Genomic DNA, 24881 nt, shown 5'->3' on the forward strand with positions numbered 1-24881 from the left:
AAGGACTACAATAACCTGCATCAGGGTTTCCACAAGGGGAGGTTCCCTTCTTATATTCCGAGGACTCGTTACAAGGCATATTACCAGGAATATTAATACAAGTTTCGTTAGTGCCCTGGGGAAATAAATTGGAGTACTCCCATGACATATTATGTAACTTTCTTTCTAGCAACATTGGTTTGAAGGCATCAGTAGAATGGGAAGTTACATCAAAGCTAACTTGTAAACCATACGTTGGAACTTGTCCCAAGTAGGTTAACCGGGTTCTATTCCTAGGTACCCAAGCCCCCCCTTTATATGCCAGATATTGAAGGTGTGTATTACTTCCTGAAAGGTTACCCTGCCACCAAGGGTATCCTACCCATCCCACAATGGGTATACCAACCGTTGTGTTCCATAACTTCACATTATTTGTGGCATTATTAGCAAGTGTATCAGAACAACTGGTCCAGGCAAATAATTCCTTGGGTGGCACAGGAATTACAAGGAACGGAATACTGGTGGCTGATACTGGTGAATGTGTGCAGATCCAGCAATCTGCTGGAGACTGAGTGTCATTTGACCAATCATTCAGTAATTTTTTATGATGTTGTATAAACTTATTATTCAAGGACATTGGAGAATTTAGACTGTCCCACGCAGCTACCATTATTACAGATAATGCAACAAAACCAAACCAAAACATTATGCACTCTTATGCTTTGTTAATTCCTGTGGCTAGTTTGCAATGCGATGCGTGGATCCAGGTTGGTCGTCCTTCCAACTTAACAGAAGTAGGCGTTGTTAGGAGTACTTGGTAAGGTCCTTGATATCGGGGTTCAAGGGTCTTTCTGGAGTGTTTCTTGACATATACGTAATCACCGGGTTGTAGACAGTGAGTTCCTTCCACACTATCTGGATCTGGAATGGAAGAGAAAACTAGAGAATGCATTTGAGTTAAATGCTTTTGCAACTGGATTACATAACTTGTCAAATTATCCACATTGAGTGTTAAGACCTGTGGGTAGTACAACCCTGTGTTTGGTGGTCTTCCAAACAATATCTCGAAGGGTGACAGTTTAGTTTTCCCCGTGGGTGTGTACCTTACTGAGAATAATGCTAACGGAAGACACTCTGGCCATGGTCTATGGGTCTGTTCCATGGTTTTCTGTATTTTTAATTTTAGTGTCCCATTCATTCTTTCAAACTTCCCTGAACTCTGTGGGTGATGGGGTGTATGAAATGTTTGTTCTACACCTATCATTTGCATTACATTTTGCATTACCTCAGCAGTGAAATGTGTGCCTCTATCTGATTCAATTGTTTCAGGAACACCGAATCGTGGTACTAGTTCCATCACTAGTTTCTTTGCAGTGGCTCGAGCTGTAGCCGTTTTCACCGGGTAGGCCTCTGGCCATCCAGAGAACATGTCAACACACACCAGAACATATTCATATGGTCCACTTCTGGGGAGTTGAATGTAGTCGATCTGTAGTCTCTGGAAGGGATATAACGGCCTAGGACTGTGTTTCCGTGGAGTTTTCACTACCTGTCCGGGATTGTGTGCTAGGCATATGGGACAGGAGGTACAGTGTAGCTGCGCCACCTTCCCAAACCCAGGAGCAATCCAAACCTTCGTGACTAGGCGCGTCATTCCATTGGCGGACATGTGAGTTGGAAGGTGAACTGCTTCTGCCATCCTTGGGTACAAAACCCTAGGCAAGCAGTACTTCTGATCTTTCTTCCACATTCCGTTCGTCTTCTCAGCTCCCATCTTTTCCCAAGTTTCCTTGTCCGTCTGAGCGAAGTCTTCTTGGAACCTTTGTAAGTCTGTAAACAATTCTGATGCATCCTTGTGCACTATGTTTACTTTTTCTGGAGTCCCCAAGGCAGCTTGCTTCGCCGCCTGGTCTGCTTTTTCGTTGCCTTTTGCTTCCATGTTGTCTTTTCTGGTGTGTGCTGGCACCCTCATAACGGCCACCCCCTGTGTCTGGGCCACATTCTCGAGGATGTCTCTGATCAGTGTGGCATGTTTTATGGGTGTTCCTGCTGCTGTCATGAAACCCCTTGTGCGCCACAAAACCCCAAAATCATGTACTATCCCAAAGGCATATCTTGAGTCAGTGTAGATATTTGCTGTTTGTCCTTTGGAAAATTTTAATGCCTCATTCAGAGCTGTCAGCTCAGCCTCTTGTGCGGACATGTGGGGTGGAAGTGCCTTTGCTACAATAGTCTCATGTGGTGACACTACCGCATATCCTGTGTGGAATTTTCCACTTTCATCGGCATATCTGCTGCCATCCACAAAAAATATAAAGTCTGGATTTGACAATGGTGTGTCTGTGACATTGGGCAAGCCAACAACTTCTTGCTGCATCAGTTCTATGCAATCATGTTCAACCTCGTGTGGGGGCTCAAAAGAAAGCGATAATGTGTTCTCATCTATATCCCCCCCTTCAGAATCTGCAATTGGCAACAATGTAGCCAGATTCAGATTCTGAGTTTTGGTAAACGTAACATTAGGAGGCATAAGCAAGGCACATTGCAATCTGAGTTGTCTAGCCATAGAAATATGTTTAGCAGAAACCTGATTTAGGATACCGTATATATCATGTGTGGTACAGACAGTTAGTGGGTTATCCAGTACAATATCAGAAACTTTGTCAAGTAGCAATGCGATTGCAGAGACTGCTCTGACACAGGATGGTGTTCCCTGTGCTACAGAGTCTAATTTGGCAGAATAGTATGCAAGGGGTCTATTCTTTTTGTCATGTTTCTGTGTCAAAATGCCAGTAGCATGCCCTCTAATTTCAGCGGCCATCAGTTGAAAGGGTATATCATAGTTAGGTATACCTAATGCTGGGGCTGACACTATGGCCTTCTTCAGATACTGGAATGAGTCTCGTGCAATGTCAGTTAGTTGGAAAGGTATTGTGTTGATGCAATCATACAGTGGCTGCATATGTTCACTAGCATGTATGACCCATTGGCGGCAAGACGAAACTAAACCCAAAAATGCTCTCAACTGCTTGTGGGTTGTCGGTTCCTTCATTTGTTGTACAATTGTAATTCTGTCATTGGTTAAGTGTCGGGTACCGTGTGATAGACAATGTCCTAAGAATACGACTTTTGGTTGGCAAAACTGTAACTTTTCTCTGTTGACCTTACATCCATTGTCTGATAAAAACATCAGTAGTGAAAGTGTATAGATTCTACAGTTAGCCTCATCAGGTGCACAAAGCAACAGGTCATCCACATATTGTAAGAGCACAACATCGGGTGGGTGTGGCCAGCCGGCCAACACAGACTGTAATGCCTGCGTGTACAGTGTGGGTGAATGCTGCATGCCCTGTGGCAGTCTGGTCCAGGCATATTGTTTGCCCTTAAATGTAAAAGCGAACAGATGCCAACAGCTTTTGTGGAGGGGCACTGAGAAAAATGCGTTTGACAAATCAATCACTGAAAAACATTTCGATTGACTAGGGATTTTTGCCAATAGCGTGTGTGGGTTAGGTACTACTGGTGTCAAAGGAACAAGGACCTTATTTATCTCTCTCAGATCATGTACCATGCGATATTTCGGGGCATCTCCTGGTCCTCCTTTCTTTTTGACAGGAAACAATGGCGTATTAGCTTGTGATTTAATTGACACCAATGCTCCATTGTTTACAAGATCAGTGACTTGTGCCTCAATAGCAGCCTCTTGTTGGGCACTGATAGGGTACTGCCGCAGCTGTGGCAATCTTGTGTCTGCGGGCACCTCTACCACAACTGGGGATACGGGAAGTAAGCCAATATCCGCATTCCCTTTTGCCCATAAGGTATCAGGTAATTCGTCTAGGGCTGGGTCCCATGGTTGTGATGTGGTGTCATCATGATTTTGTGACTCGAGAGCTTGAATTATCATGCAAGCCTCAATAGCATCCCCTTCCTCATCTGGAATGGTAAGGTGTACTGTACCATCTTCAGTAAATTTGATGTCTGCCTGCAGTTTCTTTAGTACATCTACTCCCAATAGGCAAATTGGTGCTTTTTTGACAAACAAAAATTTATTCAGAAACATTTTCGGTCCTACTTTAACTGGCAGAGGTTTGCTAAAAGAGATTAAGCTAGATTGTCCACTAAATCCTGAAACAAAGGTCGAGTTTTCTGAAAGGAGATCTGGAGTTATTACTTTGTCATTAACCACTGAAGAGGTTGCTCCGGTATCTACTAGAAAGGGTACCTTTTTTCCATTTACTTTGATTTTAACTACTGGTTCCCTAGAATCAAGTTGCATTCTAACTGCACCTAGTCAGTTAGTAGGTTCCTCCCTCCTAGGCTGAGATTCTCTATCCGCTTTTCGTTTACGGCAATCTCTCTGGAAATGACCTGGCTTTTTACAGTAATGACATGTAAAAGTTCTCCTCCTAACCTCATTGATTGGATGTCCTTGGTTGTCAAATTGGGTCACCGCTACTCTTGTTTTAGCCGGTGGTGCATTCTTCCTTTCCTGCAAATCTAATTCAATGCCCATAGCTTTTTGTCTTAATCCATGGACATCAGGTACTGATCTCCAATCAGGGGTGCTTATTTTCAGGGGATCTCGTATTTCTTTGAGCAACCCTTCCATAAAGGCTTTTGCCAATAGTCGTGATACCCCCTCATTATTTGTATCAAGACCCTCATCTTGGAACGCCGTTTCCAATATCCGAAAGAAATCGGTCACTGACTGTCCCGGTTTCTGCGGTATGGCTGTCATGTTACCTCTCTGTCTCTGCTTCGTCTGCATAAAATTGTCAAGGGCAGTTAAAAAGGGCTCTCTCGAAGCCTGAGTTCGAGGATTACCTTCTTGCTCATTATCAGCGGGTCTATTTGGTCCAACAATCTGTGAAAATTCCCCTTGGGTAGTTATTGGTAGTTTTAATCTGCATAAGTCTTCCCCATCCAACCAGGTCCCTCTGTGTACAGTCAGTACTTGTCTTATGTACCGGGCAAACCCCATAGGAAAGGTAGTGGGATCTGGAGCATTAGACAATAATGCCATACATTCTGGAGCGGACCATGGAGTATAATGGGTAGTCTGAATCTGTCTGGTGCGGGTAACACCCTGTTCATCTGTTTCCCTGAAAGGGCGTGTTTGGGTCCTAACGGGGGCTAATCTGCTAGGGTGATGGTAACGGGGTGCTCCACAGGCTAGACACGTCTCTCTCCTGTCTGGATTTTGTTGACCACAATTATTACAAGTCCATCCTAGATTGCCATTGCTAGATAATGGTGATTGTACATCAGGGCACAGTCCGGTGGGCAGTGATATAACCGGTGCTGCAGGTGGGGTTGTTATACGGGCTGGGGCAGGATATGGTGGTGGTTCCTGCTTCTCTGACACAGGGCTAAATTCTTTGGGACGAATCCATCGTTTTGTTTTGTCATTATATGCCCAGTTCTCTCGCTTAGCAACCTGTGATACTTTAATGCATGCCTCCACTTGTTCCCCCCACTCATTGTCTGCAATTCTTCCTGATTTTATGTCTTTTATCTCCTTCCACTTTTCTTCATCTAGAGCTTCTTTACCTTTTAACTTAAACTCTCTTAATTATTATTATTATTATTATTATTTATTGTTATAGCGCCATTTATTCCATGGCGCTTTACATGTGAGGGGGGTATACATAAAAACAAGTACAATAATCTTAAACAATACAAGTCATAACTGGTACAGGAGGAGAGAGGACCCTGCCCGCGAGGGCTCACAATCTTCAAGGGATGGGTGATAATACAGTAGGCGAGGGTAGAGCTGGTCGTGCAGCGGTTTGGTCGATCGGTGGTTACTGCAGGTTATAGGCTTGTCGGAAGAGGTGGGTCTTCAGGCTCTAATACTGCTTTTAGGTCCTTTGCTGCACTACTTCCACATCTGTCCTTTATTATCTCACTTAACAATTTTCCTTCTACCACTGTTTTCCCCTGACTGTTTCCCATTTTCCTGTCCCGTATCACTTATCCCTTCTGTTAGTCCCCTGCCTTAGGTGGTGTATTGGGTAAGCTCAAGACTCAGCTCTACTATACCTCGTTACCTTCTTCCTAAGGTGCTAACAGACTGAATGGAGTTTCTGTTCCTCTTTGTATTATATGTTTCGTATACTTATACGCTATATACACTGCAAACAGAAGCACTCCCACGATACACAGGGATGTGAACAGGACATCCATTCACTGGGTTTCTTCAGTCATATCTTGTCACAGGCTTATATTGTTATCCTGTGCTCATTCAATCACACTCTTATCTGTTACAAGGTTTATTCGTAAAGGGTGTTGATTTAAGCTTAGGCGGTGACCTCCCCGAAAGGACGCTGTCACATGACCCAGTTAGGCAATATCACCACTCTTTGAACGAATACCTGCTGTGCAGCTTATTTTCTACTTTCCACAATCCTTCAACTCAGAGCAGCCACTCAACAACCTCCCTGATTCCTAACACGGAATCTTCTATTGTGGAAAACTTGTCCGTCTGGGCTTTGTAATATGAACTGTTCACCTAGTCTTATATTCCGTAATGTCTGACCTCTCAACGTATTACTCAATGGGATATGTGTATTCAATGCTAACAGTATCCACCACTGATCTCCCTTTTTGGCATAATGAAACTTTCTTATATTGGTGTCTGGGGTTGTTCCTGCAAATGTCCAATCACCATACCCATTATGATTTGCATCAGTTCTTCTCCTGAAGATAGCAGTACACAGACAGAATCTGCAATGACCTCTCATTCGAGCAAAAATTACATATGCATATCACACCCGATTTCCTCAGAGTTCTTATATAGACCTGATCCTACGGCCCCCTCCTCTACTAGATTCCCCTTTATACGGACCTTAGTTACAATGATAGATTATGAAGAGCAGAGAAGAGAAGAATTGATCTCTTACCTGGCCAGGTGTTTAGGTCTGCTGTTCACAATTTCATCAGTAACTGGAATGGTCTGTAGATCGGGTAGTCTTGGAGAGGTGCCTATATCAGGTCCCTGTTTCGGGCGCCAGGAAACTGTCGGGATCCCTCAGAGTACCTCTTTCACCTGAAGGACCGATGTTCTTGGGTGTGAGACACCATATGTCTCTAATTGATTGCTCCGTCGAGAAGAATAACACAGACTTACGTTGTATTGTACAACTCGGGAAGCCTGCTGAGACGCCTCTGGCTTATCAGTTAGGTTTCCATTCTTTATAGCAAAGAAGTTAAACATTTACAGACATGCGTAGTATAAACCAATTTCACAACTGGTTTCAACAAGACAGAGGAAGCCACGTAGGCTGAAAAACAGGAATTCATCTGTTATCTGGTTTTAGTTCTCAAGGGAACAGGAAAGATGAGTCTAAACAAGAAAATACAACATAGACAGAACCCAATTTAACTCCTTCAGTTCCTATCACATGTGATTGTCTTTGCAGTGCTCCCTTTACTGAGACGCTTGTCATGCTGTTTTCTTGCTGCGTGCCGTTGGGTTTCTTCTTTCCATGGATCACTGTTTCCACACCTTTTAGTAAGTTGCCTCTAATGTATTTGAGATTAAATGCTGAAACTAGAGGTATGGCTCTGTTCTAGTACAACTATAAAAACGTGTCTGCCTTGTAGTAATCCAATGATTCACAACTGAGAAGTCATTCATTGAAGCCACATACAAATTAGCTTGGAAGGTCATTGTGGGCGTGTTGATGCACTTAGCAATACCTTCACACACCCCCAACACACTGGTTAATTTGCATGTTCCTCTGTCTTATCAGATAACTAAAAGACAGGTAACATTTTTATTGTTATACTCGGACTCCTATAGCTCTACCACTACTTTCCATAGTAAAATCATACTTACAGGATTCCTTTTGGCAAATTAATAATGTTGCCAAAATTGAGTTCTTGATTGTTGGCATGAGGGTTTCTGGTTATTTGAGCCCAGGGCAGTATAATAGTGGGGTTTTGTGTTAGTGGGTTTACACTAGAATTATCTATAAATTCCGAATACCATAAATGTCAGATCAGTGGGTAGAAGTGCTGGGACCCCACCGATCCTGAGAATGGGGATTCCTAGTCCTACTTTCCTCGGGAAGAGGTGGCACACATGGATGTTGTCTGTTATAATGGAGCTATAGAAGCGACTAAGTGCTCTTTCTTGTGTCACTTGACTGTGTCCACAGATGAAGAGTGAGGATCTCACAGCGGCGTTCTCTCAGGCTTGTGACTGGTGAGTAGCTGCGGATTTATAGTGACCCTCCACCTCAGAATTAAATTTCATAAGAAATGCCTTAATTAAATGCCCAGTGTCGCCCTTCTTCTGGTGCAGCGCCTCTGATGCCTAGTCCCCTCTCCATGCACATTACATGGCTCCCAGACACCCCTTCAGCTCTGGGGTTGTCCATATTAGAGCAGGGGAGTGTCTGAGAGTACCGAAGCACCATGCGCATAGTGTGGCCTGAGACAACCCCCTGCTCTTATATGGACCAGCCCAGATCAAGTGGAGAGTCTCAGACTACCCGTGATCACTGCCCATAGAAGAAGCCACATAATGTATCGGAAGAGAGGACTGTGAGTCAGGAGCTGCAACAGGAAAAAAAACAGAAAACCAGGTATTTTGACTGTATTATAAATTTATATTGAAATTGTTATTGTGACGTGCAGGATTGTTTTAGGCTTTGTCAGATATTGCCTATTAGCAGGCCCAAATTTGATTTACACTGATTTTTTCTTTCTTTTTGTTTTGTGGATTAGGACTGGTTGTTCTCTCCGAGCTTTTGCTTGGCATCCCCACACCAATAAGTTTGCCCTGGCACTTGTAGATGACTCCATCCGAATATATACCACAGGAAGGTAAGATGTGTGGGCTCGGTTAGTATTCTGCTCTAGACAATTAAAAGCTAAATTTCAATATGGTCTTAATTTTTGGTTTTAATCCATTTTGCAACTTTAGTCTAAAAAAAAGTTACTTGTTTTCACTAAATGGTGAAAAATGTGATAAAAAAATACAGAAAATCACTACTGGGGTAGAACAGGAGGACATTTGTGGAAGAGCTTGTGCCTTTTTAAAAAGTTGCAATTGAGGAATCGCAAAAACGTCTAGAAACCCCCAAACTCTTCCAACAACAAACATAAATAGAAAAAACAGGCAAAGATATATAACATGAAGATGGAAAACTAGGCCAAAACTAGACCAAAAAACCCCAGGCAATTGCAATAAAGAAACAGGCGCTTACAGGTCTTGTATTTGAGCAGACAACCCTCTTAAAGTGTCTTTTATGCAATACTATGTTACTTACCGCATATCTCTGCTTTATGTCTTTAGCCCAACAATACCAACATTAAAGCACCGTCTGCAGAAAGATGTGGCGAGTATGGCATGGAAACCGTTTTGTGCCTCCATCTTGGCTGTGGCATGTCAGAGCTGTGTCCTGGTGTGGCACATCGACCCCACCTCTCTGTCCACAAGGTAACAATTCTTACATTAGAAAATGCAATATCTTCTCACCCTCTTGGTATCAGGAAAAGCAAGGTAGTCCATTGATAATTCCTGTAGGTCACTAGAGGGGAAACATAATATTACGTGTCACACACCTAAAGTCTGCCGGAGCAAGAGCCTGTCTCATTCATCAGGTGAAATGATTTCTAAGCTTCCTTAAAAATCATCATTTTTGGCAGCACATCGACTGTTCTCAGCAGCACAGGTCCGGTTTACACAAATTATTGGTGATCACTCTGTGCACATCGGAACCTGTCAGTCAGGCTACACAGGTTATTAAACAACTGCTGGATGTCTTGACTGTAACCGAGCGACAGTTGTGTATGGCCACAACGTGTCCAGTGTAAACCAATCCTTAGCGGTTCTCTGCACTGACTTCTGGGGGAGCAGTGCTTGTCCCAAGTGGGAGAGACAATAGGATATATGTGTGGGCATTTCTCAATATCTTAAACCAAAGAAGGCAGAGGTTTGCTGTGACAGAGAAATACGTCTCACATTCTTTACTGCACACCTTTCTCCCATAATTGCATGTGTTGGTTATTAATGCGCTTTTTTTATGTCTGCGATTGCCAGGCCTTCCTCAGGCTGCGCTCAGATCCTTGCACATCCAGGTCACAGTCCAGTCACTAGCGTCGTTTGGTCTCCTAAAGGTGGAGTGCTCCTGTCTGCATCTCCTGTGGACACCGCCATGTTGGTGAGTTATCCAGGCAGTACTGGACATCCATTGTCGTAATCCTGATGAAGACCTTTAGACCTTTGTGTATTGTTGTCATACGTGAAACAGGTATTTGATTGTGTCCATCTTGTTCTTAGTGTCAGCTAATATTAATGAAGTCAATTTAATTTGGCATCAACAGGAGTTGATAGATTTAAAATTGTCTGATATTCTAAATTATCAGATGATTGAAGACACATTTGTGGACTTGTGTGTTGTTTTCAGCAGCCGCATATACAGTGATAGACTCTGAACCTAATCCGTTGAACACAAGGATCTCCTACCCCTGCTGTGATCTGGTCATTGGGAGGGTGGAGTGAGAGCGGTGTCATCACTTACTGTCAGTGATGCATCCTACTGGGGCTTTATCTGTCATTCTAATCTTGCCTGTGACGATAATGAATGAGACTACTGTAAAGTATTCTGTAATTGTAAGATTTCAATTTTCTTCTGCCAGTGTGTCAAGGTTGATGGGGTTTTGGGGTATGAAGTGGAATCAGGAGCGGAGTCAGCTACCTTTAGGGCGGGTGTCAACTGTTTGTAAAGCTCCGTTCGCTGCTGATTAACTCGTTAAATAGCACAATTCTAGTAATGGCTCCCCGACACTATCAAAGAAAGCCAATGTAACTGGAGCCTGTAAGAAGGCTCCCGTCACTGCCATGCTGGTACACCGTTTTTTTTTGTGTGTGTTTAGGAAACTCTAAAGTTACTGTCACACTAAGCGATATCGCTAGCAATATCGCTATAGCTTGTGACGTTATAGCGATATTGCTAGCGATATCGCTGTGTCTGATACTTACCTCCGACCGCTCCACCGCTGGTTATCGCTGATCGCGCGAGAACATCCAGGACTGTTTCTCGTCGTCAGCTTCCTGCGGCGCTTCCTGTGGAGAGACGAGCGTGGAGCCGGGCGGGAGGACGCAGGATCGCCTAGTGTGACAGGTAAGTAGCGACCCCCGACCCCAGCGATGTCGCTGGTGAGATCTGCCTGTGTGGCAGCTCACTAGCGACCACTTAGCGATGCACCAGTGATCCTGACCGCGTCATATCGCTAGTCGGGATCGCTGGTGCATCGCTAAGTGTGACAGTACCTTAACTTTCTATATATACTGCAGTACTATGGTATTATGTAATAATGAAGTAAACTAGATCATTCTCTGCAGGGAAAAAAGTAAAAATTACATATACAGATCTGGAGGAGGCCCAGAGGGCACTATTTAGGCATTGGTCGGACAGTTGGATACTTTAGACTTGGGCAGTGAAAGCTCCCGACATATCTGCCAAACATATGCTGGAAATACCATGTAAATGCACTCTGACTCCAATGTGGTCCAGTGTATGATATTATATACATTGCTTATAATCTTACTAGATTATCTTTCTTTCCTAATGCTGCAGCCATGGGTTTTCTTTGTGTGTTTACAGGTGTGGGATGTCGCTATAGAGAGCTGCGTACCCCTACAGAGGGTAGGAGGGGGTGGTGTCACTTTCCTGTCTTGGTCTCCAGACGGCAGTAAGGTGCTGTCTGCCACCCCTTCCGCGGTCTTCCGGTAAGCTGAAATTACTGTGCCTTGGAGCGATGTTTCCATTGGTGATTTATCAATATATCAATGTTGGCATTTTCCAGGGTATGGGAGACATACATGTGGACGTGTGAGCGCTGGCCAACACTCAACGGCCGCTGTCAGGTCAGGTCTGGTCTGTTTGAGGGGGGACCTACAATTTTCTACCGTTTTCCTTTGTTTTGCCATGCTAATTATTTTTGTTTTTTTCCTTGTTTTTCCCCAACACAGACTGGATGTTGGAGCCCAGATGGCAGCCGTTTGCTATTTGCTGTGAAAGGAGAGTCTGTAATATACAGTTTATCATTCTCTATGTTAGCAGGTAAGTGTTTAACAGACTAACTTATCTGTTTCACAAAATCGTTCTTAAAGCGGTTCTCCAGAAATATAACTTAATTAGCAAATCACAATTCTTTTGCCTAGGGAGGTAATCGCTATAGAATTAAATAGCCGCCATCTTGTTACACTGACAGAAGTTTGCCCTAGACTATTAATACAACCAGTGCCTAAGAGTTGAGTATGTGCAGTAGAGTCTCCATCCCTGTGACCTGGAGACTGATAGTAGAAGTTGTATGTAATCTACAGGTCACATCAGTTGTTCAGCATTCAGAAAGAAAGAGTGGACCTCACAGTCCACCTGGAATTTTCAGTATTAGATCACATTGACAGTGGGGACAGTAATGTGAGCAGCCTCTTCTTATCTCAACATCCCTGGTACCTTCAATGACATAAAAGATATACAGTGTGGCCAGCAGTGTGAGTAGCCTCTTCTTACCTCTGCACCATGGTATCTCCAGTATTAGCTCATATAGACATAGTGGACAGCAGTGTGAGTAGCCTCTTCTTACCTCTGCACCATGGTATCTCCAGTATTAGCTCATATAGACATAGTGGACAGCAGTGTGAGCAGCCTCTTCTTACCTGGTACCTCCAGTATTAGATCAAAAATATTAAATTTTAATTTGGGGACCCATTTCCAAGTACTTCTTAATTCTCTGTCCATGTCCTACAATAAATAGGGGAGGCACAAGCCCTTGTTGGTGGAAGTGAACGTGCAACCCCAGTCGCTGATGTGTCTGAAGTAATTTTTGAGAGAGAAGATGGGGAAGTGAGGTGAGTGTAAAAGACAGGAGACTGCTGTAACAACACTGTCACTATAATACTTGTCTCATTATATATTACAGAATTGGTGGTGAAATACAGTCTATGGTCTGGGACCCTACTGGCGAGAGGCTGGCCGTGCTGCTTAGAGGTGGGATTTATTCATTTTACTATACCAGTATTTGGGGCTCATTCACACACGTGTCTCAAAATATTGTACAGATGAATATAATTTCGGAGGAAGTCTTGCACACATCTCCAGGTAGGACAGCTTGGCCAAAGAAGAATCGCAGCATTTGCAAGTGCGCAGAGCAGTTTTTCTGTTGCAGTCGGCCACTTCCCTGTTCTGCACGTGCGCAGGATTTCAATCAAGACGGAGCCGGTCCAAGTGAAGCAGGGGCAGAGCTTGTTGGCCAAACTGGCCATGGGACGGTCCTAATTTATATATTAGTTTTGAAGTCTGTCTCACGCATGAATTTCCCTTTCAGAAAACCCAAATGATAAGACAAGTGAATCCGCCATAGCCGTGTACCGCACTAAGAACAACCCTAAGTTTGAGCTCCTTCCTTGGTAAGACTTTAATGTAGCCTTGTTATGGTGACTGTATGTAACGCTCTGATTATACGAATGGGGCTTCAATGTGACCCCTGTTCTTATGCCGCATTAGAGCATTTGGACATTATGGAGGGGTTCCCCTTCAGTGTCTGGACAGGGGGCCACTGCATTACATAGACTTGCCATGTGGTGCTTCGTTATGTCTGCAGTGTTCACTAGAAGGGGACATTTGTGCCTAGATGTCACTTTCATATACCACTGATTGTCAGAGAGAAACCAGACTCATTGTGATTTGATTTTTTTTTTTTGTCTGCTCCTTCTACACCCCTTCCACACATTCGCTGTGCATGTACAGTGGATATTGGGTGTGCTTGAGTGGAGCAAGCTCATGAGTTGAGCCTGCACCATACACTATGGGTGCTGCGGTGTTGTATAGCCGGCACCTGTCTGTAACCACAGAGATCTGAGCGAGCTCCAATTATTTTGACACTGTAATTTGTGTTGTGATCCAGTGTAATTCTCCCCTGATGCCTATTGGCCCTCTATGACATAATGGTGGGGTGCCAATGAGTTGTCATGTTAGTCAGGGCCTACTGAAAGCCCCATTGCCTCCATCTTTTAATCCTATGATGCCCACCCTATAATTGGGCATTATGGGAGATCGTCCGTTTCACTATAGGCAGTATACAGTATCAAAGGCTCATAAATTCCACACCACTATTAAGGTAAAAAAAAATTTTATAAAGGGAACTATGTGAAAAAAAATAAAAACCCTGGGGCTAATCTGCAGGTTAATGGCATTCTGAAGCCACACAGCCACCACACTGATAGCCTGGCTACCAGGAGGACACTAACTATATTTTTCCCAGCAGCTTCCGGCTGTCAGTCATAAAGGTGTGACCGCAACGGCTTTAGTCACCACTAGTGTTGAGCATTCCGATACCGCAAGTATCGGGTATCGGCCGATACTTGCTGTATCGGAATTCCGATACCGACTTCCGATATTTTTTCAATATCGGAATTCGGCATCGGAATCGGAAGTTCAGTTGATTGACGGCCTGACGTCATCATGATGCGCGGTGTGTGCGCATCATGATGCGCCGTCATTTCGGGCCTTCCGGGGGTCTCTGCCGGCCTGCCGGGGGGCTGTGCTGGCCTGCCGGGGGGCTGTGTGGACTGCCCGGGGTCTGTACCGGCCTGCCGGGGGGCTGTGCCGGCCTGCCGGTGGTCTGTGCACCCTGTGGGGGTCTGTACCGGCCTGCCGGGGGGCTGTGCCGGCCTGCCGGTGGTCTGTGCACCCTGTGGGGGTCTGTACCGGCCTGCCGGGGGGCTGTGCTGATGTCCGGGGGTCTGTGCAAGCATCGTCCGATGGGACTACAAGTCCCATCGGGCGATGCCTGCTACCATGACAGTGATTGACACATTAGCCAATGATGGGACAGTAGTAGTCCCATCATCCGGCTAATGTGTTAAATGTTAAAAAAAAAAAATACTACATACATACTACATGCTACATACATACTACATGCTACATACATACTACATATATACTACATACATACTACATACATGCTACATACATGCTGCATGCTACATACATACTACATACATACTACATGCATGCTACATGCATGCTACATACATACTACATGCATGCTACATACATACTACATGCATGCTACATACATACTACATGCATGCTACATACATACTACATGCATGCTACATACATACTACATGCTACATACATACCACATACATACTACATACATACTACATATATACTACATGCATGCTACATACATACTACATGCTACATACATACCACATACATGCTACATACATACTACATATATACTACATACATACTACATGCATACTACATGCATACTACATACATACTACATGCATGCTACATACATACTACATGCATGCTACATACATACTACATGCTACATACATACTACATACATACTACATACTACATATATACTACATGCATGCTACATACATACTACATGCTACATACATACTACATGCTACATACATACCACATACATACTACATACATACTACATACATACTACATGCTACATACATACTACATATATACTACATGCATGCTATATACATACTACATGCTACATACATACCACATACATACTACATGCATACTACATGCATACTACATACATACTACATACATACTACATGCATGCTACATACATACTACATGCTACATACATACCACATACATACTACATACATACTACATGCTACATACATACTACATATATACTACATGCATGCTACATACATACTACATGCTACATACATACCACATACATACTACATACATACATACTACATATATACTACATGCATGCTACATACATACTACATATATACTACATGCATGCTACATACATACTACATATATACTACATGCATGCTACATACATACTGCATGCTACATGCATGCTACATACATACTACATACATACTACATATATACTACATACATACAATACATTCATACAATACATACATAGACATACAGTACATATAACATAGAGTAACATACTTACCAATACTTGTCACATTGTTCCCCGAAGCCATTGTCTTTTCCGGAATAAATATTAACATAAACCACAAAAATACTCACCCACGATCCGAAGCAGTCCACGAGTGTGTCCCACGACGATCTTGGGTAGAGAACGGCAGCATCAGATGATGCTGCCGTTCTCTACGGGCTGCAGGAATCCAATGACGGAAGGTAGGTATCCTTCCGCACTGTATTCCTCCGCCACTTAAAAAAAAAAAGTCCCTAGTCTCACTTTATGCCATTGCTGTGTGGGAATTTCCCACACAGCAATGGCATAAAGTGAGACTAGGGAACTTTTTTTTTTTTTAAGTGGCGGAGGAATACAGTGCGGAAGGATACCTACCTTCCGTCATTGGATTCCTGCAGCCCGTAGAGAACGGCAGCATCAGCTGATGCTGCAGTTCTCTACCCAAGATCGTCGTGGGACACACTCGTGGACTGCTTCGGATCGTGGGTGAGTATTTTTGTGGTTTGTTATGTTAATATTTATTCCGGAAAAGACAATGGCTTCGGGGAACAATGTGACAAGTATTGGTAAGTATGTTACTCTATGTTATATGTACTGTATGTCTATGTATGTATTGTATGAATGTATTGTATGTATGTAGTATATATGTGGTATGTATGTAGCATGTAGTATGTATGTAGTATGTATGTAGCATGCATGTAGCATGCAGTATGTATGTAGCATGCATGTAGTATATATGTAGTATGTATGTAGCATGCATGTAGTATATATGTATGAATGTATGTAGTATGTATGTAGTATGTATGTGGTATGTATGTAGTATGTATGTAGTATGTATGTAGCATGCATGTAGTATGTATGTAGTATATATGTAGTATGTATGTAGCATGTAGTATGTATGTAGCATGCATGTAGTATATATGTATTATATATGTAGCATGTAGCATGTATGTAGTATGTATGTGGTATGTATGTAGCATGTAGTATGTATGTAGCATGCATGTAGTATATACGTAGTATGTATGTAGCATGTAGTATGTATGTAGCATGCATGTAGTATATATGTAGTATGTATGTAGCATGTAGTATGTATGTAGCATGCATGTAGTATATATGTAGTATGTATGTAGCATGTAGTATGTATGTAGCATGCATGTAGTATATATGTAGTATGTAGCATGTAGTATGTATGTAGCATGCATGTAGTATATATGTAGCATGTAGTATGTATGTAGCATGCATGTAGCATGTACTATGTATGTAGCATGCATGTAGTATATATGTGTTATGTATGTAGCATGTAGCATGCATGTAGCATGCATGTAGTATGTATGTAGTATGTATGTAGTATATATGTGGTATGTATGTAGCATGTAGTATGTATGTAGCATGCAGTATGTATGTAGCATGCATGTAGTATATATGTAGTATGTATGTAGTATATATGTAGTATGTATGTTGCATGTAGTATTTATGTAGTATGAATGTAGCATGTATGTAGCATGTATGTAGCATGTATGTAGTATGCATGTTGTATGTATGTAGCATGTAATTTTTTTTTTTTTTTTTTTACATTCAACACATTAGCCGGATGATAGGACTATTACTGTCCCATCATTGGCTAATGTGTCAATCACTGTCATGGTAGCAGGCATCGCCCGATGGGACTTGTAGTCCCATCGGACGATGCCTGCACAGACCCCCGAAGCCTGCACAGACCACCGGCAGGCCGGCACAGCCCCCCGGCAGGCCGGCACAGCCCCCCGGCAGGCCGGCACAGCCCCCCGGAGCCTGCACAGACCACCGGCAGGCCGGCACAGCCCCCCGGCAGGCCGGCACAGCCCACCGGCAGGCCGGCACAGCCCCCCGGAGCCTGCACAGACCACCGGCAGGCCGGCACAGCCCCCCGGCAGGCCGGCACAGCCCCCCGGAGCCTGCACAGCCCCCCGGCAGGCCGGCACAGCCCACCGGAGCCTGCACAGACCACCGGCAGGCCGGCACAGCCCCCCGGCAGGCCGGCACAGACCACCGGAGCCTGCACAGACCCCCTGGCAGGCCGGCACAGCCCCCCGAAAGGCCCGTACAGACCCCAGAGAGGCTGTACAAGGGCAGGAAAGGGTTTTTCTTATTCCGATACCGGAAGTCCCATAGACTTGAATGGGACTTCCGGTATCGGAATCGGCGATACCGATACTTTTTTTAAAGATCGGCCGATACCATCCGATACGATACTTTGAAGTATCGGACGGTATCGCTCAACTCTAGTCACCACCACTCAGTACATAGTTAGCAGCGGCTGGGACCACACCTTGGCACTGACTGACAGCCAGCTCTGTACTGATTCACTGCTGAGCCGGCTGCACCTCTGACTGAAAGCCGGAGGCTGCTGGGAGGAACAAAGATCATTTCCACCCGGCAGCTTTCCCAATACAAATATAAAGCAATAGATAAAAATACATTGTATCGCCAAGTCTGCAAAAGTCTGACCTATGAAAATATTAAACTAGTCAGTGTTATGGTAAATGCTGTAAAGAAGAAAATTGAAAATCCAGAATTTCGAGTTTTTGTCCAGCACAACTCTTCACTTCCCCACGTGATCAAATCGTATGTGCCTTGCAAAAGAACCAACAAAAATGACGATACAAATCAATTTCCCTTTTTTTTTGGGAGGGGTGGGATCAGTTTTTTTTTTTTTTTTTTTAGTTTACTGACATTAAAAAAATCATTTTGGAACCACTTTGATCATACTGACTTAACCCCTTCCTGACATCTGACGTACTATCCCATCCATGGGATCCGGGCCCCTATCTCCATGGACGGGATAGTACGTCATAGCGATCAAGCGGCGCTCACGGGGGGAGCGTCGATGATCGCGGCCGGGTGTCAGCTGATTATCACAGCTGACACCCGGCACTATGTGTCAGGGGCAGTCACGGACCAAACCCCTGGCACACTGCGATCAAACACGATCGCAGTGTACCGGGGGTTTAGGGAAGCATCGGCAGGGAGGGGGCTCCCTCCGTGCTTCCCCGCGACCCCCACTTTCCCCCAAAATTTTGGGGGAAAAAAGTGCGTCTTATGGTCGGAAAAATACGGTGTGTGTATATATCTATATCTATAGATATATATATATATATATATATATATATATATATATAACACTATGTAATAAACTATGTAAGTGGCAAAAAAACAGTTTTCAACAAAAACATACTAAATAACATTTGTGCAGTCTATGAATTTGTTCTAAGAAATAGAATTGCCTCCATCAGATCCTCCTTCATAGATGACCTCAAATCTGACCTACCGTAATAATTTTAAGGCTAGAGAACAACCTCTCTACACTAACTTGGGTTGGAGGCAAAGCCGTAACCACATGGGCAACATCTCTAACAATTTCCAAGTATAAAGGAATTGCCTCATGCACAGTCAGTTTTGATGAACTGTTGAATTTTTCTTTTTCTTTGAGAGCAAGTGAAATATTTTGCTGAAAAATGGTCAATCTGCTTGCTATAGGAGACGGAGTGAAATCTTTTTCCTTGCAGCAACGCTTTGCATGCTCCATATCATCCAAATACTTGTCAAAGTCAAATTCCTCATCTGATGAGGATGAAGATATGGCAGCAGTAGCACTGTCAGGACACAAGTCCTCTTGCGCCTGGCAGTCCTCCTGTAGGCCACTCATCCTAACTGCTACCTCAGTCAGAGCTTCTTTTCCTTTAGTAAGCTGTTGATCATCAAGCAATATACGATGACTTGGGTCCACATAAACAGCTGCCAGAAAAATTGTATTTCTCCTTCGTCTCATTGGGGGACACAGAGACTGTGGGTGTATGCTACTGCTGTCTGGAGGCTGACACTAGGTATACAAAAAACAAGTTAGCTCCTCCTCCGCCGCATACACCCTCGACCCGATAGCGGGCGGAAACTAGTTTTTTTGCTTAGTGTCTTATGGAGGCACACGCAGTCTGGATCTCTCCAGGCTATTTTTTTTTCTAGTTTACCAACGCATGACGGCAGTGCTGCATAGCGGCGGACGGTCCCTCTCCTCGCCTCTGCAAGGCGGTCGGAGCTAGAGTGCCTGCACCGTCCTAAACGGAAATACCTCAGGTGCTGGCTATCGAGCTGGAGCGCAGGTATGAGCTGGAGAGGGCCCTGGGCAGCATTTTTCGGAGCCGGGGATAGTGGTCAGGCTTACCCCCGGAGAGGCCGCTGCTGGAGTCAGGCGGCCATTCGGCTGGGGGGGGGGACAGTTTTTACAATAGCCCGGGTAATCAGTTGGGATTAATCCCCTTTCCCGCCCTTCCTTCCGTCTCTAATTTAGCCCGCGGCTTCGGCCTGGGCCGCGGGCGGAAGTTCCGCCCTGGGCGCGACGTTATATCCGGCGCCGCCCCCTATGACCAGGGGGGGGGGCGCCAGATAAAATTGAGGCCCCGGCTGCAAAGCAGGGTAGGCCGCGATAATAGAAGACTCGCAGCTTACCCAGGAGTGAGGCAGCAGGCGGACTGCATGAGCACGGGGAGAGACACGCAGGAGCGGGTAAGTGCGACCCCGTCCCGGAGCCACACTAAGGCACTACAGGGTTACCCTCCTCTCCCCTCGAACCATAATAGGATTTTTTTTTTTTTTTTGGCCTACGCCAGCAGTATGTCTGGAAAAGGAAAAACGCACACGTTCCTTTATGCCGCATGCGTTTCCTGTGGGGTTATGTTCCCACGAGCGCAGACTGTTAAGTTATGTGAAGCCTGCGACTCCGAACGCGCCCAGGAGCCCTCCCCTGCGACAGAGCCCAGGGGTCTGGATCCCCCAGAATGGGCGTTATCACTCTCTCGGTCCATGGTTTCGCTCACGAAGGCGATTGAGACCCTTCAGGCCCCGGATAGGGGTAGAGACTCGCCTGTTTGGGAGGGTTCATCCACCTCACAAGAGCCTCCGGCCTGCAGGGGCCGCACTCTCTCTAGGCAGACGCATAGGAAAAGAGCCCATACTGCGTCTCCAGGCCCCTCCGGTGCCTCTGCATCCGCGAGTACGGCGTCTCGCTCACCGTCACCATTTTCTGGGAGCGAGCAGAGTTCAGGTGATGACTGGGAGGAAACCTTGGACCTGGATACCCCGGGGTATCGGGAGACGGTAGACAGTCTTATTGAAGCGGTCAATCAGACTCTGGGTATTGAGGATGTCTCCCTATCCGCAGGTCATAAGGTATCCTTTAAGAAGGCCAGGAGACCACATAGAGTGTTTAGCACTCATCCTGAGTTCGAGGACATAGTGCAGCGGCACAGAGAATGTCCAGACAAGTGTTTTTCAGGACAAAAAACGCTAGAAACGAGATATCCGTTCGCATCAGAGCTCTGTAAGAAATGGGCAGAATCTCCGGTGGTGGATCCCCCAGTGTCACGCCTGGCCTCAAGATCCTTGTTGTCAGTACCTAGTGGTTCTTCCATTAAGGACCCCACGATCGACTCATAGAAGGTTTAGCTCGCTCGGTGTATGAGGCATCGGGATCAGTGCTCTTTCCTTCTTTTGCGGCAACGTGGGTAGCCAAAGCCATGATGTCATGGTCAGATTCTTTGAATAAGGTCCTACAGGATAGAGAATTGCCGACGGAAGTGGCTGAGGTAGCAAGTCAGATCGCAATGGCGGGTGACTATTTAATTAATGCATCTTTGGATGCGGCTAATGGCGCGGCACTAGCGGCAGCAAATGCAATCGCCATTAGGAGAGCCTTGTGGTTAAGGCTATGGCGGGCTGATTCGATTTCTAAGAAGTCTTTGACTTCCCTGCCTTTTCAGGGTAATCGGCTATTTGGGGAGAAATTAGACAAGCTCATTTCAGATGCTACAGGGGGAAAAAGCAGCTTTCTTCCACAACAGAAGATTAGACTGCCATTTCGTCAACCTCAGGCGCGCTTTCGAGCATTTCGCACCCCCGGGTGGATGGCAGCGGCCAGTACCTCCACCCCAGCTCGCTATGGCCAAGACAAAGAGCGTCAGGTCAAGGGGGGCCAGGTCACAGAGGCCCTCAGCGAAATGACTAGAGGCATCCAGTTCCCGAGGACAGCAGAGTAGGCGGACGTCTGCTCAGGTTCTGCCGCGTCTGGGTCGCGGTGGCGCGCGACACGTGGGTGGCAGAATTAGTGTGTTCCGGGTACAAAATAGAATTTGTCAAAGATCCGCCAAGACGATTTTTTCTTTCCCGGCTTCCCAAAACGGAATCCCAGGCAGAGGCATTGCTAGGGGCCATTGAGGTGCTGCAGCGCAACGGGGTCATTGTCCCTGTACCAGAGTGCGAAAGAACCCAAGGATTTTATTCCAACCTGTTCGCAGTCCCCAAGAAGGACCGAACAGTAAGGCCGGTTCTGGACCTAAAGCTCCTGAACAGGTTCATCAGGGTCAGGCGTTTTCACATGGAATCTCTCCGGAGATCGTCCATGGAGCACGGAGAATATTTGGCCTCGATCGATGTCCAGGATGCCTACCTGCACATCTCGATTTTTCCCCCACATCAAAGGTTCCTTCGGTTTTTCAATCGATGGTCGGCATTTCCAATTTGTAGCCCTACCTTTCGGGTTGGCCACGGCCCCCAGGATATTCACGAAGGTGATGGCTGTCGTCATGGCCATTCTACATTCTCGGGGCATAGTGGTTTTGCCGTACTTAGACGACCTCTTAGTAAAGGGGCCGTCCTTTCGGGCATGCGAGGAGAATGTCAGCATCACACTGGATACCCTATCTCACCTAGGATGGTTGGTCAACGGGAAGAAGTCATCCCTTACCCCAGCTCAGAGGATCTCATTCCTAGGGATGATTTTCGACATTTCCCGAGGGTTGGTAATTCTCCCTCAGGACAAGGCTTGGGCGCTCCGGCAGGGAGTTCGAAGTATTCAACAACCAGGCCCTCACACTATCCGGTTCGGGATGAGGGTTCTAGGGAGGATGGTGGCGGCGATGGAAGCAATTCCGTTTGCTCAATTTCATTTCCGTCCCCTGCAGCATGCTCTCTTAGCGGCTTGGGACAGGAGTCCGCTCTCCCTCGATCATCAGTGCAGGTTGTCCTCAGGTTCGACGGGCACTTCAATGGTGGACGCGCGACTCTACTCTTCGTCAGGGGAAGCCCTTTCCCCCAGATCAATGGTTGGTGATCACGACCGATGCGAGTCTTTTCGGTTGTGGGGCAATCTTCCGCCATCACACGGCCCAGGGGCAATGGTCGCCTCAGGAGGCTCGTCTCCCGATCAACCTGTTGGAGATTCGAGCAGTGCGGTTGGCACTGCAGCATTTTCAGCACTTTCTAGCAGTACGCCCAGTCCGGGTTCAGTCAGACAACGCCACGGCAGTGGCGTACGTGAATCACCAGGGAGGCACGCGCAGCAGGGCAACCATGCGCAAGATAGAGCATGTACTCCGTTGGGCCGAGAGGCACCACTCGGTAATCTCAGCAGTTCACATACCAGGCGTGTTAAATTGGGAAGCAGATTTCCTTAGCCGGCAACGCATCGCGGCCGGGGAATGGTCCCTTCACCCCGAGGTCTTCCAGCAGATTTGCCAACGGTGGGGGACTCCAGACGTGGATCTGATGGCTTCCAGAGAGAACGCCAAAGTGGGCACGTTTGTCGCTCGGTCTCACGACCCGCGAGCAATCGCAGTGGATGCGTTGGTCCTACTGTGGAACCAGTTTCGGCTCCCATACCTGTTTCCCCCACTGCCACTTCTCCCGAGGGTCATCAGAAAGATCAAGACAGAGGGGGTCCCGGCAATTCTGCTGGCCCCAGACTGGCCCCGTCGAGTATGGTACGCGGATCTATTGCAGCTCCTTGCAGACGTGCCTTGGCGTCTACCGGAACGGCCAGACTTACTGTCTCAAGGGGCCAATCTGCCACCCGAACTTAGGGGCCCTGGCTTTGACGGCATGGCCGTTGAATCTTGGATTCTGACCCAGGCGGGGTCTGGGCGTGAAGTGGTTGCTACAATGGTTAGCGCCCGGAAGCCGGCCTCAGCGAGAATTTATCATAACACTTGGAAAGTTTTCTTTCATTGGTGTCGAGAACACGGGGTTGCGCCATTATCCTTTTCGGTCCCCAACATCCTGGCTTTTCTGCAGTCCGGCCTAGATGCAGGGTTGGCGCCGAGTTCCCTTAGGAGGCAGATATCGGCCTTGTCGGTCCTTTTTCAGCGAAAGATCGCTACCAATATGCAGGTCAAGACGTTCATTCAAGGGGTCTCTCATTTAGTTCCCCCCTATAGAGCACCCATAGACGCCTGGGACCTTAACCTGGTCCTGAGTGTCCTACAGGAAGCCCCGTTTGAACCGTTACAGGAAATTTCATTGTCATATCTCTCCAGGAAGGTTGTATTCTTGGTAGCCATAACTTCCATTAGGCGGGTCTCGGAGTTGGGAGCATTATCTTGCAGAGCTCCTTTTCTGACTTTTTTTAAGGATAAAGTAGTCCTTAGACCACCGCTGCCTTTTCTGCCGAAGGTCGTGTCCTCTTTCCATATTAATGAGGACATTGTTCTGCCTTTGTTTTGTCCAGCGCCAGTACACAGAGTGGAAAGGGCGCTCCACTCTTTAGATCTGGTAAGAGCTCTCAGGAGGTACGTGTCAAGGACAGCACCTTTTCGCCAGACGGACTCGTTGTTTGTGATTCCCGAAGGGCGAAGGAAGGGGCTTGCAGCCTCACGGTCGATCATAGCAAGATGGATTCGCCTAACTATTCAGGAGGCTTACCGTATTAGAGGCGCACCGATTCCAACAGGGATAGGGGCGCACTCTACTCGGGCAGTGGGCACCTCTTGGGCGCTTCGGCACCAGGCTTCGGCAGAGCAGGTATGCAAAGCAGCAACCTGGTCCAGCCTGCACACTTTTTGTAAGCATTACAGTGTGCATACTCAGGCCTCGTCGGATGCGAGCCTGGG

The 24881-nt window shown here is 46.0% G+C and overlaps 1 protein-coding gene across 1 annotated transcript in view; it reads left to right on the forward strand.

Moving 5' to 3' along the window:
- The window catches only part of AAAS (aladin WD repeat nucleoporin), a 47668-nt gene that overhangs the window by 5355 nt on the left and 17432 nt on the right, over window positions 1-24881 (forward strand). The window contains exons 5-15 of the mRNA XM_073546194.1: window positions 7404-7495; window positions 8145-8191; window positions 8716-8814; window positions 9287-9430; window positions 10034-10154; window positions 11601-11725; window positions 11803-11863; window positions 11969-12059; window positions 12757-12850; window positions 12922-12989; window positions 13327-13408. Of these exons, the coding sequence (XP_073402295.1) occupies window positions 7404-7495; window positions 8145-8191; window positions 8716-8814; window positions 9287-9430; window positions 10034-10154; window positions 11601-11725; window positions 11803-11863; window positions 11969-12059; window positions 12757-12850; window positions 12922-12989; window positions 13327-13408 (1024 nt within the window). The remainder of the gene's footprint in view (window positions 1-7403; window positions 7496-8144; window positions 8192-8715; window positions 8815-9286; window positions 9431-10033; window positions 10155-11600; window positions 11726-11802; window positions 11864-11968; window positions 12060-12756; window positions 12851-12921; window positions 12990-13326; window positions 13409-24881) is intronic.

The sequence above is a fragment of the Dendrobates tinctorius genome, unplaced genomic scaffold, assembly GCF_039654945.1.
Source record: "Dendrobates tinctorius isolate UK_male_01 unplaced genomic scaffold, ASM3965494v1 ptg000145l, whole genome shotgun sequence".
In the NCBI taxonomy this organism is placed as follows: Eukaryota; Metazoa; Chordata; class Amphibia; order Anura; family Dendrobatidae; genus Dendrobates; species Dendrobates tinctorius.